The sequence below is a fragment of the Manacus vitellinus genome, unplaced genomic scaffold (genome assembly GCF_001715985.3).
Source record: "Manacus vitellinus isolate BGI_N305 unplaced genomic scaffold, ASM171598v3 scaffold_100_pilon, whole genome shotgun sequence".
Classification (NCBI taxonomy): domain Eukaryota; kingdom Metazoa; phylum Chordata; class Aves; order Passeriformes; family Pipridae; genus Manacus; species Manacus vitellinus.
Window position 1 is genome coordinate 99742 of NW_021938794.1, and position 19798 is coordinate 119539.

Consider the following 19798-nt stretch of genomic DNA (forward strand, 5'->3'; position numbering starts at 1 on the left):
GGACTCCTCAGCCGGACACTGGTCGGGCTCCCCATCAGCTGCAGGGTGTTCTCAGAGGCTGAGGAGGGAACTGGTGTTTGGGGTGCAGCAAGGCAGGCCCTGAGGGCTGCTGGCTCTGCAGGAGCCAGGGACACCTTTGTCAGCCGCAAGGGACAGTCTCCTGGCAGGAGCCCACTGCCAGTGTCTCCCCCTTTCTTCCCTCTGGCAAGGCCCCTGGCTCTGCTCTGTGCCTGCCAGATCTCCCCACAGTGACACCTTTCTCTCTGGCAGCTGGGCAGGGCGTGGGGAGAGGGAAGGACCACACAGAGGCGCAGGCTGAGATGCAGCAGAACTTTAATGAGTTGAAAAGGTGGAAAGGAGGTGCTCTGAGTGGGCACCGTGGTGCAGGGAGCACCAGGGGCAGGTAGGAGGAGTCTCTGGCCCTTGGCCAGGGTGCAGTTGAGACCTTGGATGGGGCTTAGAGCATGATCACAGCCCAGGAGAGCAGAAGACAGCAGAGAAGAGAGAGGGAAAGAAGAGGGGCAGAAACAGGGAACTCCAACAAGGCCCGTGTTTTCAGAGAGCCCAGGCAGCCCTCGTGCAGGGCAGGGGGAGCTACGGCTGCTCAGCCCCTCTGAAAGCCATGGCCAAGGTCTCCGTGCTCAGTCCATTTCTGTCTTCTGGGTTCCTGGGGGTCCTTCCGTGGGGCGTCAGCAGCAGCTTCAGCAGATTCTGCCGCAGTAGCGGTTGGTGATGCAGGAGAGGTCAAAGCCCCCGGAGTTGATGGGCACTCCGTCACAGCTGAGGATGCTGCCAACGGCAGCGGAGGTGGAGGATCCCACGGCGGTGTTCTGTGGGAAGGAGCTGAGGATGGGCCCGGGCAGGGTCACCACCACGGGGGAGGGTTCGATGACGACGGTGGAGCTCTGGCACTGCCTGACACAGCACTCATTGCAGCTGTTGGCCAGCGGGGTCGGGCCGCAGGGCTGGCAGCAAGGGTTGCAGGGCTGGCAGCAGGACATGTTTTTGGGGCTGCAGGTGCACCTGGGAGAGAAGAAAGGGAGAAGATGGGGGTGTAGGAGGAGCCGCCTGCCCACCAGGAGGGAGCCAAGACACGTGCTGGCCTGGGAGGCTCTGCAGGGACGACCACACCACTCTTGGCCTGACCCCTGGCACTGAGCAAGGACAGCCAGGCCCAGGAGAGCTCCTTCCTAGTCAAGAGCCCAGGAGTTCCCGCAGTTCCCTCAGCTCAGAACAAGCCCCTCTCCAAACCAAACCTTCTCTCCACTTCCCCTTCCAGCCCCAAGCCCAGAACAGCACAGAGCTTCCAACTCACTTGCTTCCAAAGGAGAAGGGCAATGAAGTGGGTCAGAGAGTGCAGAGCTGGGATGGCTTTTATACTGGTCCTGCACTGCCCCAGGTCCAGAGGAAGCCTCTCTGGAAGCAATAATTTTCTGAGAAGCTCATCTGAAATGCAAAACATTCCAGCTAATGAGATGGGCTGTGTTTTGGTTTCCTGTACGGCTGCATTTTCATTTCCTTCTTTGGCTTGTGGTCAGTGTGTGAGAAATAAAGAGTCGGTTTTATTACAAGCAAAGATAAGGCGTATCGCGGAGTTGTAAGACGCCGGATTCAGCCTGGAACCGGTGTCAGGGAAACATGCGGACGGGAATAAGGAACTGTTAAATGAATATTAGTAAAGAAACCCCTTGTGCCACATGTCTGATCCTGAGAGATGCCATACTGCTGGACACTCCACCTCCTAGCACGACACAGCCAATCAAAGAGAGGGAAACGCCTCTTCTATGATGTAAACAGGGTTGAACCTTAAGAATGTTTAAAAAGCTGGACTTTTGAATTGGAAGGAGTGTTCTTGGGAATGCTGTATGCCTAGGACACCCAACACGTGTTGTAATTTTTCCTTTTCGTTTCATTCCTTTTGTTTTGCAATCTTTTGCCGTTTTTCTAAATTTAATAAAATGAGATTTTTCTCACAAGTGCTGCTACCTCTCTTCCTCCGAAGGCCCGTGAAGGACACTACCAATTATTGCAAAATCCTGGCTAAAACCAATGTGTTTCCCAACTTTTGCAACCCTTCCCTCATCTTCCTCACAATTTACATGAGTTTTTTCAGTACGCAGTTTTTTCATGTGCACAAGGAGACTCAGAGAAACCCCTTGGGAGGGCAAGGCTGGATCGACCTGGGACAGGACGAGGGCCAAGACACACGGAGGTTGTAGGAGTTGGTAGGGAAGCACCAGAGAGAGTCCAGAGACTGAAGGAGTCCAAACGAGAGCACTAAGAGTTCCTCCGAGCAGCATTAGGGGGAAGAGAGTCAACAACATCAGCGCTGATCACACACCCGCAGAGACAATGACCAGTGTCGATCCCAGAGAGAGTGGAGGGTGGGAGAGAGAGGACATGGCACTTGGTCACACTCAGTGACCTTTTGGCATCAGAGGGAAGATTCCAGAGCTGGGAGCAGCTGGGCCCTTCCTGCCCATGGGGCTGCAAACAAGCCCACGGGAGTGCCCCGAGCACACGTCCCCAGAGTGCACGCGATGCCTCTGGCACTTGGGACTCATCTTCTGCTGCCACTAAAATGAGCTCCTGTCCCACAAGTCCATGGGCTTCCCTCCCCATCTCCAAAAAGGAGCCTTCAGGGGGGATCATGAGTGGCCAAAGAAGGAAATGAAAATGCAGCCGTACAGGAAACCAAAACACAGCCCGTCTCATTAGCTGGAATGTTTTGCATTTCAGATGAGCTTCTCAGAAAATTATTGCTTCCAGAGAGGCTTCCTCTGGACCTGGGGCAGTGCAGGACCAGTATAAAAGCCATCCCAGCTCTGCACTCTCTGACCCACTTCATTGCCCTTCTCCTTTGGAAGCAAGTGAGTTGGAAGCTCTGTGCTGTTCTGGGCTTGGGGCTGGAAGGGGAAGTGGAGAGAAGGTTTGGTTTGGAGAGGGGCTTGTTCTGAGCTGAGGGAACTGCGGGAACTCCTGGGCTCTTGACTAGGAAGGAGCTCTCCTGGGCCTGGCTGTCCTTGCTCAGTGCCAGGGGTCAGGCCAAGAGTGGTGTGGTCGTCCCTGCAGAGCCTCCCAGGCCAGCACGTGTCTTGGCTCCCTCCTGGTGGGCAGGCGGCTCCTCCTACACCCCCATCTTCTCCCTTTCTTCTCTCCCAGGTGCACCTGCAGCCCCAAAAACATGTCCTGCTGCCAGCCCTGCAACCCTTGCTGCCAGCCCTGCGGCCCGACCCCGCTGGCCAACAGCTGCAATGAGTGCTGTGTCAGGCAGTGCCAGAGCTCCACCGTCGTCATCGAACCCTCCCCCGTGGTGGTGACCCTGCCCGGGCCCATCCTCAGCTCCTTCCCACAGAACACCGCCGTGGGATCCTCCACCTCCGCTGCCGTTGGCAGCATCCTCAGCTCTGACGGAGTGCCCATCAACTCCGGGGGCTTTGACCTCTCCTGCATCACCAACCGCTACTGCGGCAGAATCTGCTGAAGCTGCTGCTGACGCCCCACGGAAGGACCCCCAGGAACCCAGAAGACAGAAATGGACTGAGCACGGAGACCTTGGCCATGGCTTTCAGAGGGGCTGAGCAGCCGTAGCTCCCCCTGCCCTGCACGAGGGCTGCCTGGGCTCTCTGAAAACACGGGCCTTGTTGGAGTTCCCTGTTTCTGCCCCTCTTCTTTCCCTCTCTCTTCTCTGCTGTCTTCTGCTCTCCTGGGCTGTGATCATGCTCTAAGCCCCATCCAAGGTCTCAACTGCATCCTGGCCAAGGGCCAGAGACTCCTCCTACCTGCCCCTGGTGCTCCCTGCACCACGGTGCCCACTCAGAGCACCTCCTTTCCACCTTTTCAACTCATTAAAGTTCTGCTGCATCTCAGCCTGCGCCTCTGTGTGGTCCTTCCCTCTCCCCACGCCCTGCCCAGCTGCCAGAGAGAAAGGTGTCACTGTGGGGAGATCTGGCAGGCACAGAGCAGAGCCAGGGGCCTTGCCAGAGGGAAGAAAGGGGGAGACACTGGCAGTGGGCTCCTGCCAGGAGACTGTCCCTTGCGGCTGACAAAGGTGTCCCTGGCTCCTGCAGAGCCAGCAGCCCTCAGGGCCTGCCTTGCTGCACCCCAAACACCAGTTCCCTCCTCAGCCTCTGAGAACACCCTGCAGCTGATGGGGAGCCCGACCAGTGTCCGGCTGAGGAGTCCATCTCCCCAGTCACACGGGACGGGGGGTGGCACTGGCAGCTCTTTCTGCATCCACAGCACCTCTGAGCCCTCCCTGGCAGGGTGGCTCTTGGAGCCCAGGAGGGTCCCTCTGCGTGGGGCAGGGCTGGTAGTGCTGGTGGTGGCTGTAGGACAGGCTGCTCCTCACACCCCCCTCGTGTTCCTCCTGACGCCTGTCCCTGCTGAACCTCTGGCCACCAGACATCTCCAGCTACAGCCTCTCTGTCCCTCAGCCCAGGCGCAGAGGGGCTGTTCCTCACCCACCTGTCTTTGTGCCCTCCTGCTACAGGTTGGTTGCTTCTGCAGCATTTCAGCTCTCTCTGCCTTCCCTTTAGCCTTCTTTGTAGGTCTGGCAGGGATGTTGTCTCTCCCCAGTCAGGCTGCCAGCCTTTCCTGCACTACAGCTGGGAGAGGGGCCCGGGTGCAAAGCAGGAGTTCCCAAAGCCACCATTAGTCTCACAACAGGGATTTGGGCACACAGAGTCAGACAGACAGACAAGGTTCCCCTTACGCTTCTCCCACCATGGTCTGGGGAAGAGCCACTATCTCTTTTTAACACCACTAGTGGGTCCCTTCTTACCACGGCCAGACACCAAGGATTCTCCTCCTTCCCACCAAGACCTGCAGCTCCAGCTCCTCCCCTTTCTCATGTTCTCCAAGGATGCCCCACTCTCTCCTGGTTCTACCTGGCTCCAACACCAATCCTGCCAAGGGGATGAAGCAGCACAGGGAGCACCTGCTGTTTGCTGAGCCTCTTGACTGCTTTTTTCTCCAATTATAAACAGATTGTCAAAGGAAGTTTCAAATGTCCTGGGAAACCCAGAGATTTGTTGTAGGGTGACTTGTCTGTGTCATGGAGACATGATGGAATGGCTTGCTTGACTACAGTGTTGCACTAGGTGGGTTATTACAACCCACCACTGAGGGAAACTGAGGTTCTTGATAAGCAATCCCTTGTGTGTATACATATATACACACACACACACAGAGTCAGGAATTTGTTGTCTTCTCCAGGTCCATCTGGATTGTGAAGCCTGTCCCTGTGCAGTCACTGACTCACACTTTTCCCAGATTACATGACCAGTGTCAGTGAGCAGAAGAGACCAGTCATGGTGGAGGAGAGAGGCCCCTTACAGATCACCTGCTCTTTCCAGATATGCCACTTTGGGGCCATGTGGTGGTGCCAGCACAGGGTACCAGACATCTGCAACCCCACACCTGCCCTCGTTTCCCACAGCAGCTGACCCTGAGGGGAGCAGCAAGCTCAGCACGTGGCCCAACACCGTGGGGAAATACGAGCTCCAGGGGCTGGAGGAATTTCAGGTCTCTAACATCAGTTTGTGCCTCGGTCCTGGTTACAGAGAAAGGAGGTGGAGTTTTAGGACTGTGTGAGTGTGACCAAGTTGTTTGTTCCATACCACCCATGTCATCACTGAGGTGTGGTTTTGGCAGGAAAAGCCAGGGGCTACAATGGCTAGTGCATCATCCTACCTGTCTCCCTCCAACGGGAGGGTGTTGGGATCAGCCCCTGTGGACTCGACCCCTCTTCCATCACCACTAGTCCCCTTTCCATTCCTTCGAGCCACAGCACATTTAATTGGTGCCCAGTGTGGGGTAAAACACACAACCCTGAGGCTGTCTCATGGTCTACTGACTGAGCTAATTAAATATGCTGGTTTTAACACCAGCAGGGAACTAGACTCCAAATAAGCCACTCCCTTTCCTGCCTCCCCTTCTGGTAAGGGAGGGAGAATAAAGGAGAGATTATGGGTTGCAATAACAATTTACTAAAAGCATAAGCAACAGAATAAGACATGCACAATAACAGAATCACAGAATATCCTGAGCTGGAAGGGACACACTGGGATCATTGAGTCCAGCTCCTGGCCCTGCAGAGGCCCATCCCCAAGAGTCACACCCTGTGCCTGAGAGTATCATCCAGATACTCCTTGAACTCTGTCAGCCCAGTGTTGTGCCCACTGCCTTGGGGAGCCTGTTCAGTGCCCAGCCACCATCTGGGGGAAGAACCTTCTCCTAATATCCAACCTAAAGCTCCCCTGACACAATTTCAGGCCATTTTCTCGGGTCCTGTCCCTGGTGACACAGAGCAGAGCTCAGTGCCTGACTCTCTTCTGGCCCTCATCAGGAAGGTGTAACTGCAGTGAGGTCTCCCCTCAGTTTCTTCTTTTCCAGCTGAACACACCAAGTGCCCTCAAGTGTCCTCACACGGCTTCCCCTCAAAACCCTTCACCTCCTTCATTGCCCCCCTTTGGACACTCTCTAATGGTTTCACATCTTTCCTATATTGTGTCCCCCCAAACTGCCACAATGTTGAGGTGAGGCCGCCCCAGGGCAGAGCAGAGTGGGACAATCCCCTCCTTGGCCCAGCCAGCGATGCTGGGCCTGATGCCCCCAGGACAGGGTTGGCCCTCCTGGCTGCCAGGGCACTGCTGACTCATGGCCAACTGGCCACCCACCAGGACCCCCAGGGCCCTTTCCCAGCACTGCTTTCCAGCATCTCATTCCCAGTCTGTCCATATGTCTGGGGTTGCCCCATCCCAGGTGGAGAATCCGGCAACAGCAGCATTAATAGCAAAAGTATACAAAGTTGAAGGTGTTTTACCCACAAAAGGGTATTCACCACCAGGAACAAAATAAAACCAAACTGGTTTGCACTTTCAGGCCCATGTGGTCTCCAGGAAAAGGCAATGTAAGTGACCGTCCCTGTGCCCCGCACCACGTGGTATTCGGGGTACAAAGGTACTGGGGGGGGAGCTCCCATAGCCAAAAATTCCCACCCCCAAACCCAAGACAATGGACAACAATGATGGGCAAACCCCCAAAACTGAGATCATCCATGTCACACCGCCTGCTTTTCTGGACTGCTGTGCTCAGCTGTGCTCAGCAGTATTTGGCTTGGCTCATCTCCTCCTGTACCAGTCCCCTGCTGTCTCCTTCCCCCCAGCTGCTCCCAGTTTGCCACCTCTCCATTCCCCCTGTGGCTGCTTCTGCTCCGCCTGCACCAGGGGCTCACATTCCACTGGGCTTGGACCAGCCCCTCCTCTTTCCTTGGAGCAGGGTTTGCACTCCAGTGGGCTTGGGCTTGTTGCTGCTTTTCTCGGAGCTTGTCACTGTTGTCCTTCAGCACCAGGTCCTGGAGCCATGGCTGGAGGGAACGGAAAGGGGACTTGGCAGTGATGGAAGAGGGGCCAATCCACCGGGGCTGATCCCAACACCTTCCACTGGAGGAAGCCGGGCAAGATGATGCAGCCCCCAGCTTTTCCTGCCAAAACCACACCACAGCAATGACATTCCAGTGATGGAATAAACAGCTTGGTCACACCCACGCAGTGCTAAAACTCCACCTCCTTTCTCTGTAACCAGGAGAGCATCTGTGCCATCCATGCCACCCTGGTGCAGGGACGTCTGTTGTCTGGGCAAAAGCCTGGAAAAGAGAGGATTTGTTCGTATGTGCAAAGACCATAAAGACAGTGAAGGGTCTAGAGGAGAAGCTGGGTGGAGTGATTAAGGTCACTTGGCTTGTTCAGCCTGAAGAACACTGAGAATATCTCATCCCAGTTGGCAGCTTCCTCACAAGGGGCAGCAGAGGGGAAGGTGCTGATCTCTTCTCTCTGATGACCAGTGACAGGACTGGAGGGGACAACAGGAATCTGTGTCAGAGGAGGTTTAGGTTGCATATTAGGAAAAGATTATTCCTCCAGAGGGTGGTCAGGCATTGGAACAGGCTCTCCAGGGTTTGGTCACGGTTCCAAACCTACCAGAGATCAAGGAGCTTTTGGACAAGGCTCTCAGGCACATGGTGGGATTGTTGGGGTGTCCTGTGTAGGACCGGGAGTTGAGCTTGAGGATCGTCATGGGTCCCTTCCAACTCAGGATATTCTGTGATTCTATGAAGTTTGAGCTCTGGGGCAGTTCTCCCCTGTCTGTGCTATTTCACCCCCATAGCCAGAAATGTCCAGTCAATGAACCTCTTTCTGAAAGCAGCCTCTCTTTAGGGCATGGATTAAGTTGTGAGAAAGCCTCTGCAGTGGAAATTTTCTCTCTCTACATCCCAGGACAGAACAACTCTTACTGTAGACTACACATGCCTACTTTCACCTGGTCTCATTGCACTGTTCCAAGGGCTGAAAAAAACTGTTGAAGGCTCCACCAAGTCCAGAAGTCCTGTGAAAAAACTTCTTTGGTCTTTGCAGAGCCTTTCTCCCACTGCAGAGAAAAGAGGGATTGTTCCCAGACATAACAAAATGGATTCTGGCATGCAGTTTCTGTGGGAAATGGACCCCCAAACCACAAGGAAGTGAAATTTCATGGCGTAGGAAGGACTGGCAGATGTGGACCATGTTATCCTGGTGTAGTAAACACAGTTGTACTCTGTATGAACTTTCCTTCTACAAAGTTTAAGGTTGACCGTGGATGCCATTAACAGTAAAATCCCTTTGGCAGCTGGAATATCATCACCTTGCTAGTTTTGCAAGGCTTAGAAAGCACAGAGTAACCCAACATATGACTAAGCAAACTTGATGCAAGCCTGTGTTAACAGTCAGTTTAGAAACACCAAGCACCAGGTGACAGAATAAAGACTGAGCAACATCTCTCCCTGGGCATTTCAGGAGAGCATCTCTAAGGGGACAGGATGACACAGAGACAAGGGCTCGAATGCAAAAGAAGTTTAATGAGTCCAAAGAGAGAAATTAGGTCATTTTGAGCAATGGTCATGGTGTGTTTAGCACCAGGGAGACATAAGAGATTGTGCCCCATGACTGCAGCTGAGAACCTCTAGATGTCCATTGCCTGCCCCACAGAGACAGTAGGGTCAGCAGGTCCTCCCCAGGCTGGCTGTGAGGGCCTCACAGACCAGGGGAGCACAAGGGAACAAGGACACAGGATGGAAAGGAGAGAGTGGCAGAGGGCAAAGGCAGGGCTGGGCCGTGCTTGCCCAGAGCCCAGGCTGGCCCTTTTCTTCTGCAAGGGCGGCTGGGCTGGCTCAGCCCCTCTGGAAGCAGCAAGAGGATGCTCCATCACCAGTGAAATACCATCTTGTGAGTCCTCGAGGGCCTTTCCCAGGGCCATGGGCAGCAGCTTTAGCAGGGGAAGCACCTCCTGCCACAGTAGCCACCACCAAGGCCAGAGAGGCCAAAGCCCCCGGAGTTGATGGGCACTCCCTGAGAGCTGAGGATGCTGCCAACGGCAGCGGAGGTGGAGGATCCCACGGCGGTGTTCTGTGGGAAGGAGCTGAGGATGGGCCCGGGCAGGGTCACCACCACGGGGGAGGGCTGGATGGTCACGATGGAGTCCTGGCACTGCCTGACACAGGGCTCATTGCAGCTGTTGGCCAGCGGGGTCGGGCCGCAGGGCTGGCAGGGCCGGCACGGGGTGTAGCAGGACATGTCTGGGGCTGGAGCTGCACCTGGGACAGAGGGCAGGGGGAAGAAAAGCATGAGGGGTGAGTGAAAACCTGTCACACCACCACAAGGGAGAGAAGACACGAGGTGGCACCAAGAGCTGGAGGTGTCATACAGTCACAGAATCACAAAATATTCTGGATCAGAAGGGACCCACAAGGATCACCGTGTCCAACTCATAAGTGAATGGCCCATACGGGAATCAAACCCACAACCCCGGCACAGGGAGGCCCACAGGTTTCTCCTTCTCCAAAGCCCAAAAGAGACCTGCAAAATGCAACCAAGCCCAGGGAGATCCCTTCCTAGCCCATAACCCCTAAGTGAGCTCCAGCTTCTCTCCTTGCCACCCCTTCTGCACCCTTCCCTCTCCTGTGGCAAGCAGCCCAAAAAGCAAGCATAGAACCAAAGAGCAGTTTTGTGCTGAAAAATCCCGTGGAAGGATAATGAGTGGAAAGAAGAAAAAAAGAAGGATAAAGAGCTTCAGACTCACCTTGTTCCCAAGGAGATCGTGTCAGGAGGAGTGGATGAGAGGATGAGAAGAAGGACCCACTTTTATACTTCTCCTGCACTGCCCCAGGCCCGCAGTCACTGCACCAGGGCAGTAATTTTCCAACAGACTCATCTCCAAAGCAAAATATCCCACCTAATGCCCCAGGTTGTGTTTTGTTTTCCATCAGTACTGCCAGTACATTTCCTCATTTCTGCCATGCCCATTAGGCTTTGTAGGATCCTTTCAAGTTCCAGGATGACAGGTCCAAGGATTTCCCAAGAGGGATCATGTCACCACCATCAGAAGATGTGCCCTCAAGTGTAGGAGAGGTCTGTGCAGATGTAGGACATGGAATTGGGGAAATCTGGTGAGGTTCTTTTCACCCCCATTGCAGAAGAGTTTGAATCTCCTCCTGCCAATGCCGGACTTCGTCCTGGGTGCACAAAGGCTCCTGTGCCTGACAATGCGACTTATCCTTCACCCTCAATCCTCTACTGATTTATTTGGAAGAGTCATCCGCTCTCATGGCCATCTCTGGGGGTCTCATATCACTGCCTTCAGTCACCATGAAGAAGGAAAATGTTATCCTTCCTAAATACCATGATTATCCAACAGTTCTGATGGAGTCAGGTCTCTCCTCACTACGTGAGGGGTGTGTTGGACCTTGGGACAGCACCTGGGATGTCCCATTCTCCTCGTGCTGCCATGTACTTTGGCTGCACTCTCTAGACCCTGACCAACAAGAGAGACTTTTCCAAACATGTTGACTGTCCTTTGAGCCCCTGAAGCTGTGGGTGTGTTGGCAAGAAGGTCATGCTGACAGCAATGGCTGTTGTGGCTGCCTGGAGCTGTGTACTCAGGTATAGCCCAGTGCTTGGACTGGTTTTCTTGGGTTATGGATGGAGCTGCCCTTGCTGGAGGGGAATTGTGTCCCTGCAAGGGATGTGGGTCTGCACACAACACACACTCCTGGCTTGCCCTCACAGCAAATGCTGACGCACGGCCAACCCAAAATTAGAGCGTGACTCACCACAGGCAGGGAGAGTCTATCCCAGGAAATTTGCCTACTGAAGGCATTCCCTTGCTCTCCTGGGGTGAGTCCCAGCTGCCTCCATGTCTGCAGAGCAGGAAGTGCATCACTGCTTGGTGTAGTCTGAGAGCTGTGTTTGTACCCGGGGTCCTTCTGAGCACATCCCCTCCCTGAGCATCCCCAGGCATGTGGCACAGCAGGTCCCTGATAACCCTCATGCACTGGGGAGTTGGACAAGTTCCTACTCCCCCAACACTGCTAGGTTGCTCTCCAAGAGAGGCCTTTGGGCATTGGAAATGAAATGTGCTGAAGCACAAATGCCAAGAGAATATTCGATGTATAGGACGAGAGATGAATCCTTACCAGTGGGAAGATGTTTTCTGCAACCCTTTCTATCCCCCCACAGAGCACTCAGGAGAGCTCCTCACCACAGCATGGTCTTATTGGCCTGGAGTAAGAGGCTCATGCATCTGCTCTCCAAGTCTCTCCCCAAGGCACACCCTCTCTCATAACACAGGAGGTCTGAGGGCTCTCAGATTGTAGCATAGTTCAGTCTCCAGCCTGTACTTCTTGAAGAGGTTTTTCATTTCCATGTGCATTCATCCTTCGTGAATGCCAGAGGGCTCCTGTGGCCCAGTTCTCCAGATAGTCTAGGACTCCCTTTATAGCAGCCATGACCTGGAATGCATCAGCTGACTTTCACTGGTTTTCAGGCAGTCCTTTTTTGATGCCCACTCACTGCTGAGAAGGCCCCCCCAGCTTCTTGGAGTGCTTTCAGGGGATGCAGCAGCCTGGGAGGCCTTGTAGGTGATGACTGAGAGAGGCACTGACTCTTCTGTCTCCACACTTCTGAGATTACCTTCCATCATGTGAAAGACTCCCTTTCTAATGCAGTCCAGGATGCTGTTGGATGACATTTCCCTAAGGGCCCAGGGCTGCCTCATGGTGTCCTCCAGGACCCACTTCCTCTGCTGCAAAGCCCTTTGGCAGCCAGTTGGTTCCAGCCATTTTGTGACTGCTGTGTCTTTCAAAGGGAGCTGAGAGCGGCCTTGACCTGACACCAACAGGGTGCATGAACCAAGTCACACACACTCATGTCAGTCCAGTCTGTTTAAATGCTCCCACATCTGATCCTGCCCTAGTGCAGGTCAGCCTTTCCTGCTACTTTTCCTGATGTCAACTTTCCAAGGCACATCAGGAGCCCAATCTCTTGACAGCAATTCCAGCAGGTAAAGGCCAAGGCGAAGAATCCCTTCAGTGCCTCCACCTTTCCTGTCCCCAGTGAAGCTGCCCCAGTCAGCCTTTGGGCAAATGTCCCTTTTGCTGCTCATCTCCTTGAAAGAATTCCTTGTGCCCTCTGTGTGATTTGCCTGTTTTGGGTGGGCTTTGGTTGTTCCCGATGCTGCACACTCGGACAAGCTGGCAAACATTCTCCCCAGAGCAAACTGCAGCAATAGGAAGAGAGCTAAAGCATCTTCCTACTAAGGGAGTTGTAAAAAATTCCAATTCACAGCTCCAAGACAACATTCCCTGCCTGTGTAGGACCCCTTCAGCATCTGGAGTACATCTTCTACCTTCACTGACACAACGTTACCCAGGATATCCTTGACTCCTCATCTCAGCACATGAAAGCAGCCGACATGGCAGAGCAGGCACGTCAGAAATGAGGAAATGAAGTGGCAACATTGACAGAAACCAAAACACAACCTGGGCCATTACATAGAACATTTTGTTTTTGAGGTGAGTCTGTTAGGAAATTACTGCCCTGTGCAGTGACCGTGGTCCTGGGGCAGTGCAGGAGCAGTATAAAAGAGAGACCTTCTCCTCACTCTCTCATCCACTCCTCTCGCCTCCATCTCATTGGGAACAAGGTCAGTCTGAAGCTCTTTCTCATCCTTCTCCTCCTTCTCCTCCTCCAATGCACCTCAGCTCACACCTGCCCCAGTCCTATGTGGGGTCCTGGAAGTGCTATCATGGGAGAGCGGAGGGGGTGGAAAGGGGCAGAAGTTGTGTCATGATCAGAGGTTGGAGCTTGATGAGGTGTCTCCTGAGGTACAGGCTAGGAAGGGATCTCTCTGGGCTTGGTTGCTATGAACAGGGTTATTTTGGGATGAAAGGAAGGTGATACCTTTGGACCTCCTTACACAGTCCCCAGCTCTTTTCTCCAGCTCATGACTTACCTCACTCTTGGTGGGGTGACAGGTTGCTCCATATCCATCTGCCCTGCTCTGCTTCCCCTGCCCTCTGTCCCAGGTGCAGCTCCAGCCCCAGACATGTCCTGCTACACCCCGTGCCGGCCCTGCCAGCCCTGCGGCCCGACCCCGCTGGCCAACAGCTGCAATGAGCCCTGTGTCAGGCAGTGCCAGGACTCCAATGTCTTCATCCAGCCCTCCCCCGTGGTNCTGCTACACCCCGTGCCGGCCCTGCCAGCCCTGCGGCCCGACCCCGCTGGCCAACAGCTGCAATGAGCCCTGTGTCAGGCAGTGCCAGGACTCCACTGTGGTCATCCAGCCCTCCCCCGTGGTGGTGACCCTGCCCGGGCCCATCCTCAGCTCCTTCCCACAGAACACCGCCGTGGGATCCTCCACCTCCGCTGCCGTTGGCAGCATCCTCAGCTCTCAGGGAGTGCCCATCAACTCCGGGGGCTTTGGCCTCTCTGGCCTTGGTGGTGGCTACTGTGGCAGGACCTGCTTCCCCTGCTAAAGCTGCTGCCCATGGCCCTGGGGAAGGCCCTCGAGGACTCACAAGATGGTATTTCACTGGTGGTGGAGCATCATCTTGCTGCTTCCAGAGGGGCTGAGCGAGCCCAGCAGCCCTTGCAGAAGGACGAGGCTCTGGGCAAACACGGCCCAGCCCTGCCTTTGCCCTCTGCCACTCTCCTTTCCATCCTGTGTCCTTGTTCCCTTGTGCTCCCTGGTCTGTGAGGCCCTCACAGTCAGCCTGGGGATGACCGGCTGACCCTGCTGCTTCCATGGGGCAGGCAGATGGACACCTGCTGGAATCTCCACCAGAGTTACTTGGTGCAGACTCCGATGTGCCTCTGGTGCTCCCTGCACTCAGTTACCCAGTTTCCACCTTTTGACACAATAAAGTTCTGCTGCATTCGAGCCCTTGCCTATGTGTCATCCTTTCCCCTGCATATGCCATCACAAAATGATCGGGGGGGTTGTTGGATATGCTTGTGCAGTGGCCATTATCACAGGGTTGCTTTGACCGTGCTTAGAGTGTGATTTCCTTTTTTCAAACTTCTCTACCTATCTGAGGCTGGATAAAATGATCCAACACACTTCAATGACAGAGTTATACCACAGGTGCTTTTATGTCTCCCACTCTCAGCAAGCCCAATTCCCTCAACTAAGTGCTCCAGCCCCCTCACCATCTAGTCCCTCTTCTGCTCAGTTTGCTGAGCTTGATGACAATCTTTCCTAGGATGACAATAATTTAGGTTGGAATGTGCCTTATGACCATCTAGTCCAACCATATATCTAATGCTGTCAAGCCTACCACTAAACCATATCATGAATTGCCACATCTTTTAAACACCTCCAGGGTCAGTGACTCAACCACTTCCCTGGGCAATCTGTTCCTGTGCATGACAATCATTTCATTGAAGAAATTTTTCTTAATGGCCAATTAAATCTCCCCTGGTGCAACTTGAGGGTATATTCTCTCATCCTATCGCTTGTTACTTGGGAGAAGGGACTGACACCCACCTCGCTACAATCTTCTTTCAGGGAGTTTTAGAGAGTGATAAGGTCCCTCTCTGAGTCTAACTTTTCTCCAGGTTTAACATCCCCAGCTCCCTCATCTGCTCCTCATCAGACTTGTGCTCCAGACCCTTCCCCAACTTTGTTACCCTTCTCTGGACACGCTCCAGCCCCTCAATGTCCTTCTTGCAGTGAGGGGCCCAGAACTGAACCCAGGATTCACGGTGTGACCTCACCAGTGCCAAGTACAGGGGAACAATCACTGCCCTGGTCCTGCTGCCACACTATTCCTGTTACAAGCCAGGAGGCCATTGGCCTTCTTGGCCACCCGGACACACTCAGGCTCATGTTCAGCCACTGTCACCAGCACCACCAGGTCCTTTCCAGCCACTCTGCCCCCAGCCTGGAGCACTGCAGGGAGTTGTTGTGACCCAGGGGTTGGACACAGCATTTCTCCTTGTTGAACTTTATACAGTTGGCCTTGGCCCATCAATCTGACCTGGTCAGATGCCTCTGTAAAGCCTTTCTAACCTCCAGCAGACCTAGTACAACAATGACACCCAACTTGGAGTCATCTGCAAACTAACTGAGGGTGCACTTGATCCCCTCATCCAGGGTGTCCATAAAGATACTAAACAGAACTGGACCCAAAACTGAACCCTGGGCCACACCACTAGTGATCAGCCACCAACTGGATTTAACTGCACTCACCACTACTCTCTTGGCCCAACCATAAAGACAATTTCTTATCCAGTGAATATGATACACATGAGCAGGCAGTTTCTCCAGGAGAATGCTGTGGGAAATGGTGTCAAAAACTTTACTAAAGTCCAGGTAAACAAAATCTACATCCTTTCCCTTGTCCACTAAGTGGGTTGGTTATCTTGTCATAGGAGATCAGGTCAGTCAAGCAGGATGTGTCTTTTCTACAGCTATTCTGACTGAACCTGATCACCTGGTTGTCCTGTATGTGCTTTGTGAGTGCACTCAAGATGATCTGCTTTACAACCTTCCCTGGTGCAAAGGGCAGACTAACGGGCCTGTAGTTCTCTGGATGCTCCTTCTGGCCCTTCTTGTAGATGCATCTTTCTTGCATTAGAGCCCAAAATTCAACAAAGATGTTGATGACAGTCCTCAGTGTCTGGAAACAGTCCTGCTGTCTGGAAACAGCCCTGGCAATGGCACCTCTTTTGATGGCATTACCACAAAAGCATCTTTTTCTGGTCTTGCTTTTGGGCTGCTATTTCTCAGGGACAGAAGGACAACTGGCTGCTACCAAGCCAATGTCTGATCAGGGCTCTGGGTGGACACGTGTCACCCTGCCCAGCTGTGTCCTGCAGCAGTTCAGTCACTCCCCTCCCTCAGTTGCTCCTGGACAGCCCTTCGAGACAGCCCTTCCTGCCCTGAATTTCTCCCTGCCTCCATCTCTCCATGATTTTTTCCAGGAAACCCTGGGCACAGACAGGGAAGGAGGAAAGGGAATGGGACAAGAACTGCCTGTGGGTCTGTGCGTGTGTTGACCCTGATCAGCTCTAAGCTCCCCCTGGCCATTTGTATTCACTCCACTATCACAATGGGATCAACCAAGAATTGGAAGTGCAAGGGAGTGAAATACTCTTGGATCAAGATAATGGCAGTTGAGAAGGAAAGGGACAAGAAAGGAAAAAGCACAAGTTGTGCAAGACCAATCACCCACCACCTTGCAGCAGCAGCTCGATGCCCAGCCATCTCCAAACAGAACAACTACTTTGGAGAGACTGCCCATAGTTTTTTTGCTGGGCACGTTATATGGCATGGCAAACCCCTTCCATCAGTTCAGCTGAACCACTGGAAAGACATTTCCTACTTGATTCTTGTTCCCTGGCACAGTGGTAGCCAGAGAAGGAGGAATTGTTTCCTCACCTCTCCTCTCATCTCCTCACCTCTCCTCTGCTTGCCTCACCTCCTACTACCCTTGGAGGACATGGATGACTTCCAAAACTGCAAGTCACAATACCTGAGGGGGACCCATTGCACTCCCCATTCTCCTCTCCTTTTGTCAGTGCTGAAGGCTCCCCAAGCACCCCCAACTTCCTCAGGGCCTACAGTGTCCACAGAAGAGGCAGTAAACAATTATTCTTATGATGGTTTGGTCTTGTCTGGCTACCAGGTGGTGGAGTCATAGTTATTAACTTATTGATCACATCCACAGGGATGTCACAACACCCACCCTGCTATTTTACTTTCAAGAAACACGTCCCCTATGCAGGTCCTTCAACCTGGCTTCTCTTCAAGGCCAATCCACCTTCCAAAAGAATTGGAATTATTCTTTTGCACTTCTCAAACACTTCTCCTTTCTAGCCTCACATGAAAGGGGAACTGAACTGCAAGTAAACTGACAGCCTTCTTGCATGACCTTGGCAGCTGTCTTCCCCCTTCATACCTCATACACAGACTTCCACCTTCAAGGTGGGCTCTTACCATCCTCAGTGCTCCCACTGCTCTTGCAGGAAGAGCCAGAGGGGCTGTGTAGCAGGATCTTGGGGCTCCCTTTCCCACTGACCTCATGGAACAGAATAGGCTACAATGGGTCACCCTTCACAGCTGAGGTGCTGACAGCGAGAGAGCTTTTCTTCAGACTTTCAGGGACAGGAAGATGCTCTCTCCACAGTTAGTGCATCCTCTTTGCTGATTCCTGGTCAGGCCCTTTCTCCCCCTCACTCGATCCATTGACAGTGGATCACTTCCTTGTCCACTATTTCTTTTCTCCTACTGGGACAATTACCACACGTGTTGTTTGGGTCCCTACCTCAACCCTGGTGTTCTCACATGAGAGTTGGGTGTCTGCCTCAACCACCATGTTCTTAACTGTAGTTTGGATGCATGGCTCTACTGTGACATCCTCAGAAGTGATTTGGGTCCCTGTCTGAATCACTGTCCTCTGATACTACTGAATGGTGGCTCAACAGGCACAGGTCAAGCTCCAATATTTTCTAAAAGCTGCCACCTAGGGACCAACCACCTCAGGGCATGTTTCACTGTTGCCATACCAAAAACTCGTCTCTTCTTATGCCACCCTGACCAGATACCTCAAACCCCACATTAAGTCAATAGAGTTAATTAGTATTTTTAAACACCTCACACTAAGATGGAAAAGGAGTTGTGAGTCAGCACGAAACAACCTGTGTCATTCTTGGGTGAGAAGGGAGAGGTGTATTCCTTCATCCTCCCCACCAGGCAGCTCCCCCAGCACAGTATCATCTTTCCTGGTCGCCAAAATCCTATCACTCTCCCTCCTCAGAGAGTAAGGGGGGGGGATATAAAATTAAAATACTGTGTATTGAGAAAAAGGCAGTTTAATGAAGTTAAGCAAGGAAACACTGCAGAAACACAGCAAAGCAAAGAGATTTATTATCACCTTCCCATCAACAGGAAATGTCCAGCCACTCCTGGGAAGCAGGGTCACATTTAGCAGTTTTTTCAGAAGACAAACAATCTACTAACGAATGCTCCACCACCCCCCACCTACTATTTTCTCTAAGCAATTATTGCTGACCATCATGTCCTATGGTATGGAATATGCCTTTGGTCAGAGTCAGTCAGCTGTCCTGGCTGTGTACTCTCCCAGCCTCTTGCCCACAACCACACTACAGGTGTTCTGAAGAGGAGGCTGGAGATAAGGAACTGATGCTGGACAAGTCCTGCCCAGAAAAACTCAAAACACTTCTGTGTTCTCAGCACCATTCCAGCTCCAACTACAAGGAACTAGAAGAGGAGTTAATGTGGTGAAACTTGACTCCATCTTATGTAGGCCCCATACGATGCTGTTACCCATCACTGCATATTCATCCCAAGCAAACACTCACAGAAACACACCTGAAAAACATCTTATTCCCTGGGCATCTTGAGAGAGCACCTGCAGGGGAAAGGATGATGCAGAGACATGAGCTGGGATGAAACAGAAATTTATTGAGTCAAGAGGGAAAAGAGGTTGCCCTGAGTGGAGGTCCCAGTGAGGGAGCACCAGGGACAGAAAGGAATCTGTGCCCCTTTAGTTGTGGTAGAGACCCCACCAGGTGTCAACCTGCCTGACCCAGAGATGGAACAGGGCCAGCAGGTCCTCCCCAGGCTGGTTGTGTGGCTGAGAGCCCACAGGAGCACAAGGGAACACGGACACAGGACAGAAAGGAGAGAGTGGCAGACTCCCCCGATCATTTTGTGATGGCATATGCAGGGGAAAGGATGACACATAGGCAAGGGCTCGAATGCAGCAGAACTTTATTGTGTCAAAAGGTGGAAACTGGGTAACTGAGTGCAGGGAGCACCAGAGGCACATCGGAGTCTGCACCAAGTAACTCTGGTGGAGATTCCAGCAGGTGTCCATCTGCCTGCCCCATGGAAGCAGCAGGGTCAGCCGGTCATCCCCAGGCTGACTGTGAGGGCCTCACAGACCAGGGAGCACAAGGGAACAAGGACACAGGATGGAAAGGAGAGTGGCAGAGGGCAAAGGCAGGGCTGGGCCGTGTTTGCCCAGAGCCTCGTCCTTCTGCAAGGGCTGCTGGGCTGGCTCAGCCCCTCTGGAAGCAGCAAGATGATGCTCCACCACCAGTGAAATACCATCTTGTGAGTCCTCGAGGGCCTTCCCCAGGGCCATGGGCAGCAGCTTTAGCAGGGGAAGCAGCTCCTGCCACAGTAGCCACCACCAAGGCCAGAGAGGCCAAAGCCCCCGGAGTTGATGGGCACTCCCTGAGAGCTGAGGATGCTGCCAACGGCAGCGGAGGTGGAGGATCCCACGGCGGTGTTCTGTGGGAAGGAGCTGAGGATGGGCCCGGGCAGGGTCACCACCACGGGGGAGGGCTGGATGAAGACATTGGAGTCCTGGCACTGCCTGACACAGGGCTCATTGCAGCTGTTGGCCAGCGGGGTCGGGCCGCAGGGCTGGCAGGGCTGGCACGGGGTGTAGCAG

General features: G+C 53.4%; 5 protein-coding genes across 5 annotated transcripts in view; 2 read left to right on the forward strand and 3 right to left on the reverse strand.

Moving 5' to 3' along the window:
* Positions 1–561: 561 nt before the first annotated feature.
* Positions 562–1424, reverse strand: LOC108642391 (feather keratin Cos1-1/Cos1-3/Cos2-1-like). The gene is made up of 2 exons (XM_018086904.1): positions 1316–1424; positions 562–1023 (listed from the first exon to the last, which is right to left on the reverse strand). Exon 2 carries the CDS (start codon positions 999–1001, stop codon positions 702–704), a length of 300 nt encoding a protein of 99 aa, XP_017942393.1. The 5' UTR covers positions 1002–1023; positions 1316–1424; the 3' UTR covers positions 562–701.
* A 1337-nt stretch (positions 1425–2761) lies between these two features.
* LOC108643206 (feather keratin Cos1-1/Cos1-3/Cos2-1-like) lies at positions 2762–3484 on the forward strand. The gene is made up of 2 exons (XM_018087553.2): positions 2762–2870; positions 3163–3484. Exon 2 carries the CDS (start codon positions 3185–3187, stop codon positions 3482–3484), a length of 300 nt encoding a protein of 99 aa, XP_017943042.2. The 5' UTR covers positions 2762–2870; positions 3163–3184.
* Positions 3485–9305: 5821 nt separating this feature from the next.
* Positions 9306–9625, reverse strand: LOC108643218 (feather beta keratin-like). Its single transcript, XM_018087561.3, has one exon. The coding sequence runs from the start codon at positions 9609–9611 to the stop codon at positions 9306–9308; it is 306 nt and encodes a 101-aa protein (XP_017943050.3). The 5' UTR covers positions 9612–9625.
* Positions 9626–12786: 3161 nt separating this feature from the next.
* Positions 12787–13849, forward strand: LOC115307815 (feather beta keratin-like). Its single transcript, XM_029963254.1, has 4 exons — positions 12787–12802; positions 12940–13017; positions 13418–13502; positions 13627–13849. The coding sequence occupies exons 1-4, from the start codon at positions 12787–12789 to the stop codon at positions 13847–13849; spliced, it is 402 nt and encodes a 133-aa protein (XP_029819114.1).
* A 5608-nt stretch (positions 13850–19457) lies between these two features.
* The window catches only part of LOC103757860 (feather beta keratin), a 906-nt gene continuing 565 nt past the window's right edge, over positions 19458–19798 (reverse strand). Inside the window, exon 2 of the mRNA XM_029963261.1 lies at positions 19458–19798. Within this exon, the coding sequence (XP_029819121.1) occupies positions 19498–19798 (301 nt within the window). The 3' untranslated portion in view covers positions 19458–19497.

What these genes read in the sequence shown, in the direction of transcription:
- LOC108643206 (XM_018087553.2), top strand. Translation starts at nt 3,185, where the DNA reads ATGTCCTGCTGCCAGCCCTGCAACCCTTGCTGCCAGCCCTGCGGCCCG.
- LOC108643218 (XM_018087561.3), bottom strand. Translation starts at nt 9,611, where the DNA reads ATGTCCTGCTACACCCCGTGCCGGCCCTGCCAGCCCTGCGGCCCGACC.
- LOC108642391 (XM_018086904.1), bottom strand. Translation starts at nt 1,001, where the DNA reads ATGTCCTGCTGCCAGCCCTGCAACCCTTGCTGCCAGCCCTGCGGCCCG.
- LOC115307815 (XM_029963254.1), top strand. An exon ending in TCCATCTCATTGGGAACAAG is followed by an intron (nt 13,018 to 13,417) that starts GTCAGTCTGAAG and finishes CTCCAGCCCCAG; the next exon opens with ACATGTCCTGCTACACCCCG. An exon ending in TGCAATGAGCCCTGTGTCAG is followed by an intron (nt 13,503 to 13,626) that starts GCAGTGCCAGGA and finishes GCCCTGTGTCAG; the next exon opens with GCAGTGCCAGGACTCCACTG.